This window comes from Lytechinus variegatus, chromosome 7 (assembly GCF_018143015.1).
Source record: "Lytechinus variegatus isolate NC3 chromosome 7, Lvar_3.0, whole genome shotgun sequence".
NCBI classification, from domain to species: domain Eukaryota; kingdom Metazoa; phylum Echinodermata; class Echinoidea; order Temnopleuroida; family Toxopneustidae; genus Lytechinus; species Lytechinus variegatus.
In genome coordinates, this window is record NC_054746.1 from 45,402,383 (window position 1) to 45,423,717 (window position 21,335).

A 21,335-nucleotide genomic window follows, 5' to 3' on the forward strand; every position below is an offset into this window, starting at 1 on the left:
TTACCTTTCTCCATAGGCAGTCTCATATTTTTAATTTGTAAATGATTTACTACTTAATATTGACAAAATTCCAATTAATAGAGTAAATAGTGTTAATTTTCTTGGTGTATATATAGGTTACAAAATGCAGTGGGAAACCCATGTACAAAACATCACTCAGAAAATATCTAAATGTATTGGTATCCTGTGTAAATTAAAATATTCCCTTCCATCTTCTGCACTAGTATTACTATACAAATCTTTCATGCTCTCATATCTTAACTATTGTGTTGCCGTTTGGGGAAATTGTAATTGAACAAAATTAGACAAATTATCTAAATTGATGAAAAAGCCCTTCATATTTTCATGGGATGTCATTATCATGCTCACTCTGCCCCACTGTTAAGAAAACTTGAATCTACCTCTTAAAATACCTCTTAATGTCCATAAAATGTTTATTCTCAATCGCCACATTCACCATCACAACACCCATTTTAAAGATTTGTTTCACTTTTGGCCTGTTAAAACTAATAATGTAAGTCACTTTTCAATCAAACTTGGGTGGTAGATGTTTAGGAAACCTACATGTTATGCTGCAGTCAGAGGTCACATGTTAAGGTCAAATGCCATTTTCAGGTCAACGTTATCATGCAAGGCACTGTAATGACACATAACTCTGCAACCATAAGTCACTTTTTAACCAAACTTAGATGGTAGATGTACTTCTGGAACCTGCATATTATGCTGCAGTCGGAGGTGACATGGTAATGTCAAAGGTCATTTTCAGGTCAACATTAAAATTTATATGCAAGACTCTCTTATGACACATAACTCTGCATCCGTAAGTCAATTTCAAATCAAACTTGGGTTGTAGCTGTACTTAGGAGACCTGTATTGTGTTTGGAGGTCACATGGTAAGATTCAAGTTCATTTTGAGGTCAACATTAACGTTTACATGCAAGACTCTTACGAAAAATGCTATTCCATCCCAGTGATTTCACAATGAACTTAAATACAAGTCTGTTGTGTACCATTGCAAATCGCGATATTTCTTGTCATTTTCTCAAATGGGCGAGACACAACATTGCTTATGCCTTGTTTGCAGTTCCGTGTCATTTTTACTTTTGCTTGTTAATAATTTTGTATTATGTATATTTCATCAAAATTGAAATAAATGCGAATTGAATTTAGGGTCAGTTTGATGTGTACGTTACTAGCATGGATCCCAGCAAGCCGATTGATTTTGAGGTCCAAAGGTCAAGGTCACAGTGAAATATTTTCATCTTACCCTTTTGCAGTCCTTGTAGATGCAATAACTTCAGTTTAACTTAACCTTGGCTCATATGATTGTATTTATGATACTAGCATGGATCCCAGGAAGCCTAAAGATTTTCAACTCAAGAGGTCAAAGGTCAAGATCACAGTGACTTGTTTTCATCTTACTCTTCTGAAGTCCTTGTAAACGGGATAACTTTAGTTGAACTTAACCTAGGCTCATATAATTTGGTGTGTATGATACTAGCATAGATCGAAGCAATTCCATTGATTTTGAGGTCAGAAGGTCAAAGGTGAAGTCGCCACATTCCACTTTGCTTGCTTGACCATTGACTCGATTTTTCATGTTACAGGCGGATGTATTATATGCTCGCCTTAGCGACCCTCTTGTTAGCTCTTCCAGCCTTAAGACCCAGCTGAGTTTATGCCGTGGCATAGTGTCCGTCGTCTGTCGTCCGCCTAAAGTTTCAAAATGCTTCTTCTTCGTCATTTCAAGTCCGATATCAATTCTGTTTGCTTCATTCAAAACTTCACAGAATTTTGAAACTAATTGAATATGCTAATTTCTGCACATTTTTTCAAATTTTTTTAGAATTTTGAAATTTTTGACTAGGAAATTTTTTATGCTAATTTATGCAAAATTTATGCATATATTTAAAAATTCACATAAAATGCTTTTTTGTTTGTTGACTGATTTTGATTTTGTTTATTTTATCTTGTAGAGCTTCATGAGGTTCACCAAACTTTTACACAGAATTTTGAGGAGAAAATGATCTGTGCTAATTTATGTAAAGTTTATTCATAAATAACAGAAAATGCCTCTTGTTCTTTCTTTGTTGACCAAATTTCAAAATGATTCTTCTTCGCCATTTCAAGTCCGATTTCAATTCTGTTTGATAAATATGATTGCACTAGGTGGGGGATTCAAAACTTTTAAACAGAATTTAGAAACTCATTGAATATGCTAATTTATGTGCATTAAAAAAAAATCACATAAACTGCTCCCCTTCCTTATTTGACTAATTTTGATTTTTTTTACTTCCTTCTGGTAAAGCTTCATGAGGTTCACCAAACTTCTACACATAGTCTTGAAATTTTGAGTTGAAAATTATTCATGCTAATTTATGCAAAATTTATTCATAAATTACAATTCTTTAAAATATGTACGTCCGACCCCCATGTGGGGCCTTCATGAATTTTTTGTCTCTGATATCTGACTTGGTCAGTTTATGAATTGAAGTAAGACTTAAAAAAAAAAATGGGGTTAGACATACAAAAAGGTTGATTGTTTTAATGGAATGGCGCAGAACTGATGTGGGTGTAGACCGCAGAATCTGGAATGCTTTCAGAGCTGCTGAGTCAATGTTGGTTCATGCGAGCCCGCAGAGATTGCTGAGTTTCACCAATATAGAAGTCATCACAATCTTCTTGAGAACATCTGATACCATACTCATTTCCTCCGTTTCTCTTTGAGAACTCTGTCTTTTACATGCACAAATCTTTGTCTCAAGGTGTTACGAGGTTTTGAACACAGTGGTAATGCCATGTTTCAGAAAGAGCCTCTTGATCTTCTCTGAGAGATCATACACATAGGGTATTGTGATGACTGTCTTATGCTTTTGACCACCATGTGTTCCACGCATCTTAGGTTGTTTTGGTGCGTCCAGTTTATATGGAGCTAGTTTATGAAACTTGTTCATAAGAGTAATCAAGTTTCACTGAACATCCTTTTGCGAGTTTCAAGTCACATGACAAAGGTCAAAAGTAATTTAGGGTCAACAATAAAATCTTAACCAAGGTTAATATCATAACTTTTAAAGTATATGGATCTAATTCATGAAATTTGGGACATAAGAGTAATCAAGTATCAGTGAACATCCTTTGTGAGTTTCAGATCATTTTATTAAGGTCAAAGGTCATTTATGGTCTGTGAACTTTGGCCATGTTGAATAATTTTTCAATTGCCATCATAACTTGAAAATTTATTGATCTAGCTTATGAAATGTGGACACAAGGGTAATCAAATGTCACTGATCATCTTGCACAAGTCTTAGGTCACATGATCAAGGTCAAATGAAATAATAATTCAATAGTCATTTTCAAAGTCAGCACTGCTGCTACATTGAATCACTTGATGCAGGCCAGACTGTCAGAGGCGCTAAATTTGTGTATGACATAAAATTAATTAGTGATTCTTTCTCTGCACTGGCAGAAAGCAGCAGGGAATGAAGATGCTAGTCAGCTCCAACACCCACGGTCATCACAAGGCTTTCTAGATGATCCTCAACGCTTTGGACCTGTACCACACCATGACCAACATGATAATAACAAAAGGAATCCAAGGAACTGGGGAGGACCTACTATGGATGATGTCAGATCTAATATGACAAGAAGTAGAGGCAGGCCTCCTAGGAGACAGCAGGTAAACAACCCCTTTAGCATTGGAAATGAATTAAAGCAATCAATTTATTATCAATAACTGGGATATACTCATTTGTTTTGCTAGTTCATTACAATTAACTTGCACGCCGAATAAAAGTACACAATTTTTCCTGCGCGCGCGCAGCATCTCCCTACGCACGCACTATCCCAAGATCATCACGCAAATAGGCGTCCATTTCCTCTTTTACTTTTGCCTGCCGCCGTGATCAGACGTAGCTGAGTACACTCCCACTTCGCCCTTTTTAAAGTGTCCGTTGTTGACATATTTATCTATATTTTTACTACCTATTTCAATCCTTTGCCCTTCGGCTTCTGATTGATTTCATTTTTATCTACTCTGCGTGGAGCTTTCGTGTTATTTATTCACGTTTTCTTGTTTAAATTCTGTGAGGTCCGAACCGTCAGTTTCGTTTTCACACAGACGGGTTGCTCAGCTTCCCTTTCCCATAGCTCCGCGCTCTCCTGCGTGCCGCGGGCATTAATGCGACGCTTCACTTTCTTTATAATTCATTGTAATTCTTTTAATTCTTGACTTGCTCCTTTGCCTCGTCTTGAATTGAATTGATTTTATTTCCCTCTCCACAGCTTAGGCTATGCTGGACAGGTAGGAGCGTCGCCCTTTTTTCGTTCTCAAACTTGTTTTCAACTTGTTCTTGTTTTGAGTCGGTTGATTGTTCTCTTTTGTTTCAATCAATCTTTTAATTGATTAATTGATCAATTGTTAATTAACCTTTTGGTTAATTGTTTAATTATTAATTAATTTTAATAATTATTTTGTATTGAAAATTTTTTTTTGGACTTTTTGTCTTAAAAAAATTTTTCTCTTAAAATTTTGGGAAGCCCTCCTGATCTTTTTAGCGTCTTTGTTTTCGCTAATTAGTTTTCGGCTTCCAGTTTAAAGGAAGTGAGCCCTTACTACTTCCTTTCAGATCAGCTTAGGGCGTCATTTTTGCTGCCTATTACTTGTTTCTTTTTTCGGCCTTGTCAAAAAGAACAAAAAAAAAAAATCCTCATGTTTTTTTTTCTTAGCTGATCCTGCTCTTCGTCTTGGACTTAGATGTTTTCTGTTTTTAATTAATTAACGTCATGTCGAGCCCTGCCCGCTCGTGTAATTAATTAAAAAAAAAAAACTTTGTTTTTTTTCGCACTTGAGCTTCTTAACTTTGTTCTCATAACTCATGCTTAAGAAGGTGGTCCTGTTAATTACCTGACTTATTAATTTTATTATTAATAATTTCTGGAAGGGATCTTGTTTTGTCACCGTTCTTGTCCACCCACCCCTCCACCCCCTCTCTGTTTTCGCCCCTACTTTGTTCTTTCAGATTAAGAACTTACCAGGTAGATGAGCTCTTCGACTCATCTCTTGATGACTCCAACCTGCCGCTGGGAGAGAACCAGACATGGTATTGGCCCTGTGATCAGCGGCGGTGAGTATGAGGGCAAGAGAGCGAGACCCTTTGCATTGGGCTCTATATAGGGTGGAACCGTGGTTTGCGTCCACGTGCCCTGGAAAAAGAAGGGTGGAACCGTGGAGTCGCGTCCACGTGCCCAAGAGGGTGGAACTGTGGCGCGGCGGCCACGTGCCTGAAAGGTGATAGCCAAGGCTCCCTCCACGGGACCTGAACCTATTTGGGGAGTGTTGTACTAGTATAGAAAACCTCACTCCTCCAGGGCTGCTTGACTCACGGGCTATCGGGTCCGACAAGTCCGGGTTAAGAGCGTGGGACTCTTTTCCTGGCACAGACTAGGCTCGATGCTTTGTCAGCCTCCGTCAGGGAGCATTAGCAAAGGGCTACCAGCCCCTAGTCGCTAGAGACACGTGAGCTCGACCCCGTCAATCTCACGATTAACTGATCAGGGTGGAACCGTGGAATCGCGTCCACGTTCCCTTTAAAGGTGGAACCATGAAATTGCGTTCATGTGCCTGAACGGCTTGATCAGATTGGGTGACTTTTCTCATGCGAGATATCACGTCCCCCTCCCTGTCTCTTGTGCCCTCTTCTGCCCCCCAGCGGGGGCCGCAAAGACGACGAAGACGAAGAAGAAATTCTAGGTCGCTAACCCAGCTTTGCGAGCAGACCTTTCTTTCTGATTCTTGTGTCGATGGCTAGGCGTCGTAACTTCATGTTACAACAGAACGCCCTCGAGTATCACGGATCTTTTCCCTCATGCTCCCTGTCAGCTAAAACCGCTGTGTCGAGCACCGGGCAGGTCAAGCAGACATTCGCCATCTCACACCTCGGAGAGTCACCGGCAATATCATGACATGATTCGCCGGCTCACGCACCTGCAAGGGAAATCCCCGCTAATACACAGGTGTTATCGACATACGGGCGTCGCCCTCCATTATGTCACCAGACTCCCGATAATTGTGCTCTCTTCTGCCCCCGGCGGGGGCCGCACAGAAGAGGAAGAAGAAGAAGAAATTCTAGGTCGCTAATCCCGCTTTGCGGGCAGACCTTTCTTTCTGATTCTTGTGCCGATGGCCAGGCGTCGTAACTTCATGTTACAACAGAACGCCCTAGAGTATCACAGATCTTTATCCTCATGCTCCATGTCAGCTAAAACCGCCGTGTCGAGCAGCGGGCAGGTCAAGCAGACATTCGCCATCTCACACCTCGGAGAGTCACCGGCAATATCATGACATGATTCGCCGGCTCACGCACCTGCAAGGGAAATCCCCGCTAATACACAGGTGTTATCGACATACGGGCGTCGCCCACCATTATGTCACCAGACTCCCGATAATTGTGGGTCAGGTGTCGCAACTCTCATGTTGCTTCACACACCCACGTGTAGTGCAGGTAATTTCCCCATGCTTAATATCAGCTTCAGCCGCCGTGCTAAACTCTGTGCGGTTCAAGCAGTCACCTGCCCTCTCACGCAGGGCATTTATTGAAACGCTGTACACCTACACGGGGACCCCCGTTTCTATGCAGGTACTTCCGACGTTCGGCTTTCAAGCATCAACATGTCGGCAAGTTCTCGTTGACCGACGGCTAGACGCTGCATCCGTACAGGTTGCATCTATACGTCCCTGAGCATTACGGGTTCTTACCCTCATGTTCTCCGTCATTATAAAACCGCCGCTACAGCCGGTGTCGGGTATTGAGCGGATTGAGATTTCTCCCGTTAACCCGCACTCCAGGGAGACATCGGCGAGTTTACCTGCATGGGTATCCCCCATTATTATGCAGGTACTCCCGAATTCGCCCTCTACGTCAAGTTTCACGTACGGCGACGGCTCTTTCAGCGGTAACTCTCTCCATTCTACCCTCTAAGCGGACCTGTAGATTGGAGGTAAGAATTTCTTACATACCGCATGCCGTCCTCTCGTGAGAATGTTTGGCTGCTTTTGAGAGGGCAAGCTATCACACCCGCGGACCGTCCGCCCAGGCGACGGGACCGTCAGCTTTTGGCCTGAACCTCACTTTCTATTCGAAAGTAAGGGTGCCCTGTCTTTACTTTTAACTCCTACTCTTGTAAGGTTAGAGTCAGGGCTAGAACAGGCACCCGTCCTCCAGCGATCGCCGCTGTAGAGAGGGCGACTCCGATATTAGCACCATCACCGCTCAGCGGTATGTCTCACTATCTCGTAGCTCTCCGAGCTTAAGAGCATGAATATCGGATCTGAATGTCACGGTGATTAATAGTTCTCCTGTGCTTAGTAATCGCTATGCCTTCACCACCCGGTGCATTATGGTTATTTTAACCTATTTTGTCTCGTATTCGGGGCGGCTCGTACGAGCCCTGCCCGAGCTGCCATCATCGGTAGTCCCCCCGGACACCGCCGGCAGCACCCGCACCGAACACCTGGAGGGAATCGGCTATTTATATGCTAGATACCCCTCTTGTTGACTTCACAGCTTTTCTGTCAGCCCCAGGCTTTTCTGTCGGCATTTCTATGCCTACTTCCTGGGCGCACCCACCGTGCCGGGTCGGCGAGTTTACACCAAACTGTACGCCGCCAGACCATCGGTCGAGCTCTAACAGTCTTATAGACTTATAGACTGCCCTCTATGTGGGTCAAGCTTGCGGGCGTCTCCGCCGTTTCCTCCTTGTGTGGAGTGGGCTACGGTCGATGTTTTTACCGTGCCCGTTTGTCGAGTCCTCTTCTTATTTAGAAGCTTTTTCACTCGGCACACTCGAGTCGCCTCGCATGCTGCTTTCATCCGGCGCCGGCGGATCACCTTGCGATCACCAGAGAAACCAGGCCTTGTGGCTGTTTTCATAAACATCTGGTTCTCATCACAGACTGAGGGACATATTGGTGATTATTTTCCTCAAGTCGCCTTACTCCTCCGCTTGTTTCTTCAGGCAAGGACTTAGACACTCTTAGCCAGTTTCTGTCCCTAACCTTGATAGGAAAGGGCCGTTGTTACCTCACTCGATTCCGTCGGGAACGTATCTGTTGAGGTATCATGTCTGGCGATGTCTGTTGGTTCAGAGCATTTTCTTGACCAACATCTCTTGATTGTCGTTTACACGTAAGATCATGACAGAGACATTGTTCGCCAGCTCACCTCTGGCGTATGCTTGCTGCAGCTAGGGATTGCTCCGCTCAGCGGACATCCATCGCAGCCTAGCCTTGCGGGCCCTCTCGGCGATGGTGGCTTCAGCCAAGCCACCTCCCACCTCTCCCGCTGCGGGCGCTGCACCCTCGGGCGGGTGCCTTATTTAGTACGGGAGAAAGAGGATCTCGGTCTATCACACTTGTTATGTTGTGATGTGTGCCCCGTTTTTTCTCCGACATGCCCGGTTGAGCTGTTTTGACCAGACTGTTCTATTCTACATAGACAGCGGGTCCGTGGCATTTTCTTATTAACTGGATGGCACTCAGTCGCTTTTCCCGACACATTGACTGCCTTACGAGTGGTTTTCTTCAACCTTACTCTCTGTCATTCCAGGTCCTTGTCGGACCGCTAGAAACGTCCTGCCACAGCTCTCTATCAGAATTCTGCAGATGTTCTGCCCTCACACATTTGAGACAGACATCGAATTCTGGGCGCTTTCTCCCACGCAGGGGCTTCTGAGATATCTCGCATTCCTTACGTTTGCATGGTTGCAGATTGGCTTAATTTATTAAGCCGGTGACTTGACCGTGGCTTTTATTAGCCCCGCTGTTGCATTCTCAGATTGATTGATTGGTCACTTACTGAAACGTACAAGTTTCAGTCTTCCAATTACGATTCTTGTTGAAATTTTCAACAAAATCGGAATCTTACAAACTCTTGAGTTCTTCTCAAACGTTGAGCTTGTATGGCTTAGTCCGTCATGGCACCTGTCGGTCGTTCTTGACGCTTGACTAACTCCCTCTTGGGTCGGTATTCAGGGTATCTTTTGTCTGTCTCTCAGTCGAGATCCCTCCTGTATCTGTTTATATGTAACCATTTACAGTACAAAGCTTTGCATTCTTATGCATTGCTCCCGGACCGTTGCCGGGATTGGCTTAGATTAGGTGTGACTTCTAACCCTTGTCTTGTTTTGCCATTCTTCAGACGATTCCCAAATCTGTGCAGTTGGTTGTTTTGTCGCCAGAGCCGTTTGCGGCAGCTTCTCGAGACATCTTTTCACTCTGGATTGTTGAAACGATCAAGTCAGTTGGTATTGATGTTCTCCTTCTGACACTAGGCCGAGGGCCCATGATACTTTAGTATCATTATTCTTGGGCTCTTTCTTTGGAATTGTCGTATTCGACATCTTGAGGACCGCCTTTTTGACGATCTTCTATTCCTTCACTTCCTTGTTCTTAAGGACTTTACTTCGCATGAGGCCTTATGTGCCTCCTCTGTTCTTAAGGCAGCGGCCTTCGTGTCTTCATCTCCCTATTTTTTACGCACTTCTTAGCCTAGACATGCCTCCCTTCACGTTGAATCCGTGTTGGTCTCGCAAATCAAATCAGTATATCCCAGTTATTGATAGTAAATTATGAAAATACTTACCATGATTTTCTTATTTACGAGATAACTGGATATACTCGTCTGAACCCTCCCACCGACCCCTCGCCTTGCGTGGCAACATGTCTTGCGTTCAGGCTCTTAAGAGGAAATGGACGCCTATTTGCGTGATGATCTTGGGATAGTGCATGCGTAGGGAGATGCTGCGCGCGCAGGAAAAATTGTGTACTTTTATTCGGCGTGCAAGTTAATTGTAATGAACTAGCAAATCAAATGAGTATATCCAGTTATCTCGTAAATAAGAAAATCATGGTAAGTATTTTCATAGTTAAACAACCTCTTTAGCATTGGAAATGAATTAAAGCAATCAGTTAAACAACCTCTTTAGCATTGGAAATAAAATAGAGCAATCACTTAAGTGTAAGGAGACAACAGGTAAGCAACCTCTTGAGCATTGGAAATAAACTAGAGCAATCATGTAAGTGTGAGGAGACAAATAAAAACTAAACAGAAAATAAGTTAAAGCAATCAATCAAGTGTATTTTCAAAGATATTAGAGGTTTACTTGGTAGTTTGCTTTGAGATATAATATATATAAGATGAAGCTTAATTCTTGATAATAGCTTGTTTAGATTGATCATTATATGTGATCAATTGCCCAGATTGTGTAACAAACACCACTTTAACATCAATTTGGAACATTTCCTTTCAATAGCAATATGTAAAATTGTATGTTCTGTTTCAATTTTATTGCACTGATGTTTTTTAAAGTACATAGATCCACACATTTGTTTTTCATGTTTGTGTACAGTGAGGAAGAAAAGTCATGTGTAGAATAGCTACCTGTTCTATCACTAACAGAAACTTTATCTACTTTGAAAGTGACATGGAAGCAGAATGAATAATGTAATAACTGAAAAGTTTCTGACTCTTTTCAAGACTGCATTAATTTGTACAGGACAAGAAAACTGAAATGAGGAGAAAAAAAAATCCTATCATGGCTATAAATGTAATATTGAATGTTTGATGAATAATATACATGTACATTAGTTTCAATAAGAATAGAAGTTGGTTATTAGTGTATAGTTAGGTTATGCTATGGCTACACAAGTGTACAAAAGGTGTAATGTCCACATTTCTTTTATATTACAGTGATGCAGTAACAAAATGCATGGTCAATAGTAATTCTGATTTTCAAAGAAGTATGACTTTCCTTCTGTTTGTAGAAAATACTTTGCTTTGCACTAACAGCTGTATTATGTTGATCAACATAATTAGATGCGATTTAAAATGAATTTGAGAAACCTTCCTGGCTTGATGTAACCCTCATTCGTAAAGACATGCATAATTTTGACAGCATTTTTATGAAGCAATCCCTTGATAGAATTGATTCTTTGACTGCAAAAAATGCTACACTTCTAGAGTTAAAGCCAATAGACTGATATAAGTCTTTGGAAAAGGCAAAGGGGCTATAGCTAAAAATGTGATATTTGTTACATTAGAATGATATGTTGATGTAATTATATCTCCTTTAAAAAAAATGATGTTCAGTATGGTCCGCCCAGAAGCAAGATGGAAATGTCAATGGCTATGACCGGCAAGGAAAGGAGGGATTATGAAGTATGGAGGAAAGAGAGAGATGAAGTAGAACAGCAAAGGATGTCAAGACAGAAAGAATCATCTGGTGAATGGAGGAGAGAGTGGGATAGAGAGAAGATACCTGGGTAAGTACCAATGATACTATCAGGAGATTGAGGAGAGAGTGGGGTAGAGAGAAGATACCTGGGTAAGTACCAATGATACTATCAGGAGATTGAGGAGAGAGTGGGGTAGAGAAAAGGTACTGTGGTAAATACCACCGACACTATCAGAAGAATTAGTAGACTTGTTAAGAGGTTGAACGCTGCATTTTTGAATACAAATGTCCCACTTGGCACAAATGTTCCTTGAGTCAAAAGAAAAAGATTCATCCAAAGAGACACGCTGTCTCTATGCAAATGAGCAAGTAATTTGCATAAATTTGCATATTATGTCGATAAAGTAAAAACAAGTATTTCAGAATATATATTTAACCAGAACTGCCCTAAAATTGGAAATAAAGACTTAGGGTAAGACGGAAGAAAATTGTCATAAAATAATTGGGATATCCTTGTTTATTATTACCTAATTTACATAAATTATGCAAATTATAATTTAAAACAGAGTATTTTTTCATGAATCCTGAACTGTTTAAAAAAAACAGCAACTAGTACACAATGTCAACATTCTACATGAAAGAGAATATATTAGCGAAAACATCGATATGCTTCATGACAGTATTAGTGTCTTAATTTGCTTAGAAAGAGGGCAAATATGTCAAAATGTATGACGTGATATTGCACTAAAACGAGACCAAAACGACCTCTGTCACAGTCACACTCACGAATCGGACCATAAAGCAATCAATGGTATGTCATTCGCGATAACACAATCTCAACACAATAGCTTCCATCTGCTTCTCGTATCGCTTTTGTTGGTGTGTCTGCCACACCGTAAGCTATGATTATATACGGGCAAAATGCATTTTGGTATCGGTAAAACACTATTAATTTTGTTTTATTTGTTTCTCTTGGAAAATTTACAGGAGACGTTGCTTTGTAGTTTACTGCTTTTATGAAACTCAGGCACATGAATCATGACGCATGTATCCTACCTCAATCCATATTTTAACTTTATCAAAATATATATCTTTTGGAGACCCTGAAGTGGCAAAACTGCTTTCCCCCGGCATTCCCGCCACTTTACAAAACCAGTTTTACTTGTATAATCGACTTGGAAAAGACAGATGTATGAGACATCGGTCAACATGTTTCCTGAAGAAAGTTTTTGTCTCACCTGCATAGCAGAGTGAGACTATAGGCGCCGCTTTTATCGACGGCGGCGGCGTCAACATCAAATCTTAACCTGAGGTTAAGTTTTTGAAATGACATAAATAACTTAGAAAGTATATGGACCTAGTTCATGAAACTTGGCCATAAGTTTAATCAAGTATTACTGAACATGCTTTTGGAGTTTCATGTCACATGACCAAGGTCAAAGGTCATTTAGGGTCAATGAACTTAGACCATGTTGGAGGAATCAACATCGAAATCTTAACCTGAGGTTAAGTTTTTGAAATGTCATCATAACTTAGAAAATATATGGACCTAGTTCATGAAACTTGGATATAAGGTTATTCAATTATCACTGAACATCCTGCGTGAGTTTTATGTCACATGACCAAGTCAAAGGTCATTTAGGGTCAATGAACTTTGGCCGAATTGGGGGTATCTGTTGAATTCCCATCATAACTTTGAAAGTTTATGGATCTGATTCATGAAACATGGACATAATAGTAATCAAGCATCTCTGAACATTTTGTGCAAGTTTCAGGTCTCATGATTAAGGTCAAAGGTCATTTAGGGTCAATGAACTTTGGCCGAATCGGGGGTATCTGTTGAATTACCATCATAACTTGGAAAGTTTATTGGTCTAGTTCGTTAAACTTGGACAATAGAGTAATCAAGTATCACTGAACATCCTGTGTGCATTTCAGGTCACATGACCAAGGTCAATGAACTTTGGCCGAATTGGGTGTATCTGTTGAATTACCATCATAACTTTGAAAGTTTATGGATCTGATTCATGAATCTTGGACATAAGAGTAATCAAGTATCACTAAACATCCTGTGCGAGTTTCAAGTCACATGATCAAGGTCCAAGGTCATGTAAGGTCAATGAACTTTGGCCATGTTGGGTTTTTTTGTTGGATACCATATCTCTGTAAGTTTATTGGTCTAGTTCATAAAAAGTGGACATAAGAGTAACCATGTATCACTGAAGATCTTGTGCGAGTTAGAGTAGTTTTCAAAGTCAGCACTGCTGCTATTGAACCGCGTGATGCAGGTGAGACGGCCAGAGGTATTCCACTTGTTTTTTTGTTTATTTAAGCCTACGCCCACGGGAGCCCTCCAAATTTATTCCATGCCCTCCCCGTATTTCGACTTTAAATTAAAAAAAATATTGTGTTTTAAAACCATCTGCAAGGTAAAATGCATTATTTGGTATAATAAAGCAACTTTTTATCTATATTTTTATATTTACATTCATCATTATTGATATTGTTATAATTATTATTAAGTGGGGGCTGAAGCTTGTTAAATTTCTTGGGACCAAAATTTTACATTAAACCTTTTTTGCTTTTCAAATTTTACTTGGATTTACTTGGATGTTGAGACGTAAAGCAATATGCTTATGTGCCCCATCAAGAATTTACATCACGAAATTTAACAAGCAAATAAACAAAAAGGATTGCACTAACACACGCAGCACCCCCCCCCCTTTTGGAAAATCTTGCGGGGGCTTCAGCCCCCGCTTCCAAGTACCAGGGCCTCCTCTATATAATGAAGATGCTGCCTTTAGTAAGTGCCCTTTTCCAGATGAGGGCTTCATTTAGACGATATTCTAAATATATATTGTCAAAACAAAATAAACGGTTGGGACACTTCGACAGGCCTCCATCATGTACACAAACTTATTTTACTGGATATAAAACATTTTATGCGATATAAAACAATGCCTTCTATGTTTTTTTTTCAAGAGGAGAAAGTAAAGAGGCTTTACTGTGTGTAGTAGAAATGTATCCTTCTTCCGAATGGGCTATAAAAATATTTAGATTTAACATAGAGTGGAATCAATAAAGGGGTTTGAGTATTTTAGAGCTTACGTGTGGCTTTTCTTCAATATACCACAGCTCTTCTACATGTCAGTTGTAGAGTATTTTCTCAATCTATTCCAGGATATCAATACAAACAAAAGTAATCTTTTAAGAGTTCTAAAGACAAACTATTTTTGAATACATAAAAACCAAAAGGGGAAAGGGTATCCTAGGCATGCTCCTGTTGGGTTGTAGCCTTTACTGTGCTAGAGCATTATTACAAACTGCAGAACAATAATAATGATAATAATAATAACAATAATAATAATAATAGTAATGATAATAATAATATCAATATAGATAAATATGAAATATAGATATAACAGTTGCTTTATTATACCAAAAACGCAATTTGCCTTGCCGGTGGCTTTAAAACACAATATTTTTTTATTTAGTGTCGAAATACAGAGAGGGGACGGGGTAAATTAGGAGGGATCCCGTGGACGTAGGCTTAAATAATAAAAAAAAAATCTTCAGGAAACATGTTAACTGATGTTTCATACATCTCTCTTTTTCCAAGTCGATAATACAAGTCAAACAGGTTTTGTAAAGTAGCGGGAATGCGGGGGGGATGCAGTTTTGCCACTTCGGGGTCTCCAAAAGATATATATTTTAACAAAGTTAAAATATGGATTGAGGTGGGGTACATTCGTCGTGATTCATGTGCCAGAGCTTCATTAAAGCAGTAATCTGCTAAGCAATGTCTCTAGTAAATTTTCCAAGAGAAACAAATTAAAAACAAATAAAATAAAATTAATAGTGTTTTACCGATACCGAAATGCATTTTGCCCGTATATCCCATAGATTACGGTGTGGCAGATACACCAACAAAAGCGATACGAGAAGCCGATGTTGAGATTGTGTTATGTCGAATGACATACCATTGATCGCTTTATTGTCCGATTCCTGAGTGTGACTGTGACATAGAGGTTGTTTTGGTCTTGTTTTAGCGCAATATCACGTCATACATTTTGACATATTTGCCCTCTTTCTAAGCAAATTGAGACACTAATACTGTCATGAAGCATATCGATTTGGTTTTTTCTTGCTAATATATTCTCTTTCATGTAGAATGTTGACATTGTGTATTAATTGCTGTTATTTATAAAACAGTTAAGGATTCATTAGAAAAATACTCTGTTTTAAATTATAATTTGCATAATTTATGTAAATTAGGTAATAAAAAACAAGGATACCTCAATCATTTTATGTCAATTTTCTTCCCTTTCTTACCCTAAGTCTTTATTTCCAATTTTAGGGTAGTTCTGGTTAAATATATATTCTTAAATACTTGTTTTCACTATATCGACCTAATATGCAAATTTATGCAAATTACTTGCTTATTTGCATAGATACAGCATGTCTCTTTGGATAAATCCTTTTCTTTTGACTCAAGGAACATTTGTGCCAAGTGGGACATTTGTACTAAAAAAATGCAGCGTTCACCCCTTTTTTTGCAGTTAACAACACTACTAAATGGAGGAGAGAGTAGGATAGAGAGAAGGTACTGGGGTGAATATAATTGATACTATCAGAAGAATGGAGGAGAGAGTGGGATAGAGAGAATGTACTGGGGTAAATACAATTGATACTATCAGAATAATGGAGGAGAGAGTGGGATAGAGAGAAGGTACTGGGGTAAATACAATTGATACTATCAGAAGAATGGAGGAGAGAGTGGGATAGAGAGAAGGTACTGTGGTAAATACAATTGATACTATCAGAAGAATGGAGGAGAGAGTGGGATAGAGAGAATGTACTGGGGTAAATACAATTGATACTATCAGAATAATGGAGGAGAGAGTGGGATAGAGAGAAGGTACTGGGGTAAATACAATTGATACTATCAGAATAATGGAGGAGAGAGTGGGATAGAGAGAAGGTACTGTGGTAAATACAATTGATACTATCAGAAGAATGGAGGAGAGAGTGGGATAGAGAGAATGTACTGGGGTAAATACAATTGATACTATCAGAATAATGGAGGAGAGAGTGGGATAGAGAGAAGGTACTGGGGTAAATACAATTGATACTATCAGAAGAATGGAGGAGAGAGTGGGATAGAGAGAAGGTACTGTGGTAAATACAATTGATACTATCAGAAGAATGGAGGAGAGAGAAGGATAGAGAGAAGGTACTGTGGTAAATACAATTGATACTATCAGAAGAATGGAGGAGAGAGTGGGATAGAGAGAAGGTACTGGGGTAAATACAATTGATACTATCAGAAGAATGGAGGAGAGAGTGGGATAGAGAGAAGGTACTGTGGTAAATACAATTGATACTATCAGAAGAATGGAGGAGAGAGTGGGATAGAGAGAATGTACTGGGGTAAATACAATTGATACTATCAGAAGATTGAGGAGAGAGTAGGATAGAGAAAAGGTACTCTTTTTATTGATATGAAGTTTTCATGGGGGTGAATTTGCTCTTTAACAAGACTGGAAAAGACTAATAAAGGTGGAAGATTTATCCTATAAACTAAAGTGACTAAACTAAATGATTTTGAAAATGAAATTTAAGCTATGTCTGATAATGTTTGAGAATGTCATATGAAACCATTTATTTCTGGGTTGGGCCCTGTGGTTAGTAACCAATTTTTGTGATACTAATCATAGAAAGACATCATCTAGAGTATTTGTGCATTTGTGGTTGTGTCATATATGTTGAAAACTAGTAGCAGATTTATGTTGTATATAAGTCAAGTAAACTCAAAATTATCAAAGTTGTTCTACAATCGTTATAACCCTCTTTTGATTTAGGGTTTAATTAACATTTTGTGTAAGATAGCTGTGTTGTATAGTGTCAGAATGAATTGAAAATTTATTTTATTTAGTTTGATACCACAGTTTGAAACTAGAGATCATTTGCTAATAATTCTTTTTCCTAATTTGAGTAATAAAAGGATGTGGTTGGATGTTGTAGGACTGAAGGTTCTAATTGCCATTTATTCTAATGTATTTTATTGCCACTTAGTCCAATTTTATTTGGACTAAACCTAGTACGTCTACTTGTTGGTTAGTGTAATACTAGTTAGTCTAATACCAGATCTTCTAGATCTAATCCTCACTTGGTCTTTTATTCATGTGCTCTTTATTGTATTTGGTCTAACATGCAGTTGGTCTAATTTCCACTTTGTCTATTACCAATTTGTCTATTTTCCATTTAGTCTGAATGTCACTTGGTCTAAATATGACTTTTTAAAATTATTTAGTCTAATTTCCACTTGGGCTAATGGCCTGCTAATATTCCCACTAGGCCTTCATATCCACAGTTTATTTCTGTTATTGTTTTCATTTTTAACCCTTCATACTGTAAAAATTTAATTTTGCATTCCGTGTTTTATGTTCTAATGTTAGGCTAGGCCTTCATACCCACAGTTTATTTCTGTTATTGTTTTTCATTTTTGACTCTTAATACTGTAAAAATTTAATTTTGCCAAAAAATGATTATGTATTGCGTGTTGTACATTGTAATGTTAGGCATTATATTGTCCATTTTCTTTACATGTACATGTATGTAAATGAGAGGGGATGGGGAAAGAATAGATGCTTACTCCAATTAATTTAGTAATTAATGCTTTAATATATATAAGCCATGAAAATAAAAATTTGTATGAAGAGCAAGCAAACAAAACCAAGACATAAAGAGCAAATGAGAATGATATAGATAGAAAAAAGAGAGACCTTTACCTACATAAGGAAAGGTTGTGGAAGAAAAAAAAACACAATGAAGAATGACTGCTCCCAAACTACATAAATGTTTAGAGTTTACTCCCTCTTCAAGAATCACCCATATAAATGTGTGGTGTCTCTTAGATGACTAAAATAAAATTATACCTTTAAGTTTCTTTATAATCCATTACCAAAAGTGCATGATGTAAAATCACAATGTATCATTTGTATTAGACTAAATGGACATTAGACCTGATGTGAGCCATGTCATTAGATCATATTTATACTAAATAAGTAGCCTAACTGGTTATTAGACCAAATAATTGGTGGCCCTTGGAACCGTGGTAACACACATGACGTGCATACCCATTTCACAGAAAATCGACTTCAGAGTTTACTATAATTTTCAGACTTAGTTCCCCATTCTTACAATATATTCATTGTTTGAAAAATACATGGTTTGAAAGACCATGAAAATTGTTTGACATTGGCATCTTTATTTTTACACAAAAGTAAGGATCGCAGAAAATCTGACAAAAGAGCTTCATGCTTTATAAGTTCGGTTTGAGCGACTTAGATTTTCCCTACACACCATAGGGAAAAAGTGATATGACGTTTTGACTGACTGCGATTTCAATGCGCACGATCAGTCAAAACGATATAGGGCAGGTCCAAGCTATTTGACTTGTGACGTACGGGACAGAGACTTTAAAGTTGTGTAACATAAAAAATAAATGCACAACAGAGAATCTAGATTTTGGAAGGCCAGTTGTGCCCTCTTTATTCAGTAAAAAAATAGTGATCTACAATTCCATTTACGATGTATCTTAATTAATATGCGCTGTGACGTATGGGACCAGATTAAAAAAAAAAAGTTTGTCATTAAATCTGTGAATTGGAATAAGCTGGAAATCTCTCATCATGTTTTCATCTTGTATCTTATCAAGTTTCATTAGCCATGAATGAAATGATAGAACTCGTTGTTGTTATGTAATAGCTCAAAATATAAACATCCGCACTGTGATGTACGGAAAATCTGTGTAAAACGAATGGGGAAAGTGAAATTTCATCAAAATTTGTAATTAACTTGATGTAAACCAAAGTAAGTTAAGTTTTACATGGATTATGATTTATATATATTTCTTTAATAGCATACACTGAAATAAAACATAGCAAACACTTTACGACCTTATAAATATTATAAAGGATGTCTTGCAAATACTTGCATGTGTTAAACGAATGGGAAAAGTGAATTTCATCAAAATTTATAATTAACTGGATGTGAACTAAAGTAAGTAAGCTTATGCATGTATTATTATGATTGATATATATTTCTATTATTGACTTAACAAAACATAAAAATAACTTTATGACCTTGTAATTATGAAAGATTTAATTGATAACATGTTAACAAGTATGCTAAATTGCTAATATATGCACCCTTGTTTATATGTATTACAAATTATAACTTGATTATCAGCATTTCACCAATATTCAACCACTTATATAATATTATTTATCTCAGTTTACTTTATCTTTGCTCCTAATTGAAAAATAACCCTAATTAGAGATACTATGGTGTGTCCCGTACGTCACAAAGCTTAATTAAACATGAAATTAATTCAGTAAATTCACTTTAATTTTTGGATGTATAGTAATATAAATTAAAACTTTCAAAATTGTGAAGAAAACTGTTCAACTTTTTCTTAATTAGAATCTAAAAACATATGCTAAATTGTGATGTACGGGACACTGCCTGTTGGACACCAGATAATTAACTTGATTAATTTTCGAAATCATTTATTTCCTCAAATGTTTACATTAAGTTAGCACTACAAGTTTCCACAGAAATATAATTTGCATTATCTGCAGATCAAAAAATGTGATGTCCCGTACATTTCATGTCATTTCATTTATTTGACCATATAAATTCAACAAGGTACATGAACATCAAGTATCATACAAATCATCCATTGAAAAAAAAAAAAATTGCCGAGATCCAAAAGAAGCAAAACTGCTTATAAACTGGGCCCTACATAAAAATTACATGTAAAATATCAAAGAATAGTCTGTACACATACACAGATCCACCCATTCACTCACGTACATACCCATCCTAATGTACATCTACACATTAATCCATACACAGCAAACACATAGCTCGAAATCATAGAGAAAATAGAAAAGGAAAGAGAGTGATACAAGTAAACGAGTAAAAAGAAAACTGTAGAAGATGAAGAGATAAGTATCCTACTCCGCTATGGACAACATTTTATCAAATATTGTTTTTTTATACATACACTTAAATCGATTTATTGTAGTACTGAATCTTATATCGAAATTTAGATTATTCCATTCACGTACCCCAACAGAAGATGAATAATTATAAAGTAATGTTGAATGACAAAGCGGAATGTGTAAGTTTTTGATTTGACGAGTTGGATAATTATGAAATGCAGAATCTGATTGGAACATACCAATAAAAACAGGCGGTAAAAGGTTTTTGTCTCACCTGCATAGCAGAGTGAGACTATAGGCGCCGCTTTTCAAACGGCGGCGGCGCTAGCAGCGTCAACATAAAATCTTAACCTGAGGTTAAGTTTTTGAAATGACATCATAACTTAGAAAGTATATGGACCTAGTTCATGAAACTTGGCCATAGGGTTAATCAAGTATTACTGAACATCCTATTAGAGTTTCATGTCACATGACCAAGGTCAAAGGTCATTTAGGGTAGTGCTGCAGCCGAACCGCCGAACCGAACGGAAGTTCGCCGAACTTGGCACTTCCAGACCGAACCGAATGCAAAGGCCTGGTTCGGAAGTTCGGTAAAAAAAAAGATTAATATGCAATGCGTAAGTGCGATGACTACATAGATTTAAGTATAAAATTAAACAAAAAAATATTGGTAAGTGATTGTGCACAAAGAGAATTCCACTCAATATATTTTTAAAATCCACTATGATAGCTCCCATCACGTCTTTGATTGAACTGTTATCAACTTAAGAATATTTTATTAACATAAATATATTTTTTCTTGATAAAATGAGGGGACATTTTGAAGCTAAACTCGGTATAAAAGTGTGGTGTAATTACGTATTGCCGTAATCGATCGTGATCGTAATCGGACCTAATCATTTTGTATTTGATAAAGAAAAAGAACCAGACATAAATTCATTCCTCGTAAATGACAAAGTATGAGTTTCTGTTTCGGTCTCGTGTTTGATTAAATTTTTTATCATTTTCAATTTTTTTTTTATAAACATGAATATATTTTTTTCCTTATAAAATGTTGGGACATTTTAAGCTTAACTCAGTTAAAAAGTGTAGTTG

The 21,335-nt window shown here is 38.0% G+C and overlaps 1 protein-coding gene across 2 annotated transcripts in view; it reads left to right on the top strand.

Annotated features, from left to right (window-relative positions):
- LOC121419443 (midasin-like) overlaps nucleotides 1-21,335 on the top strand; it is a 142,468-nt gene that overhangs the window by 100,695 nt on the left and 20,438 nt on the right. For both annotated transcript variants that reach the window (XM_041613920.1, XM_041613921.1), the window contains 2 exons: nucleotides 3,467-3,676; nucleotides 11,145-11,317. In XM_041613920.1, coding sequence (XP_041469854.1) covers nucleotides 3,467-3,676; nucleotides 11,145-11,317 — 383 coding nt within the window. The remainder of the gene's footprint in view (nucleotides 1-3,466; nucleotides 3,677-11,144; nucleotides 11,318-21,335) is intronic.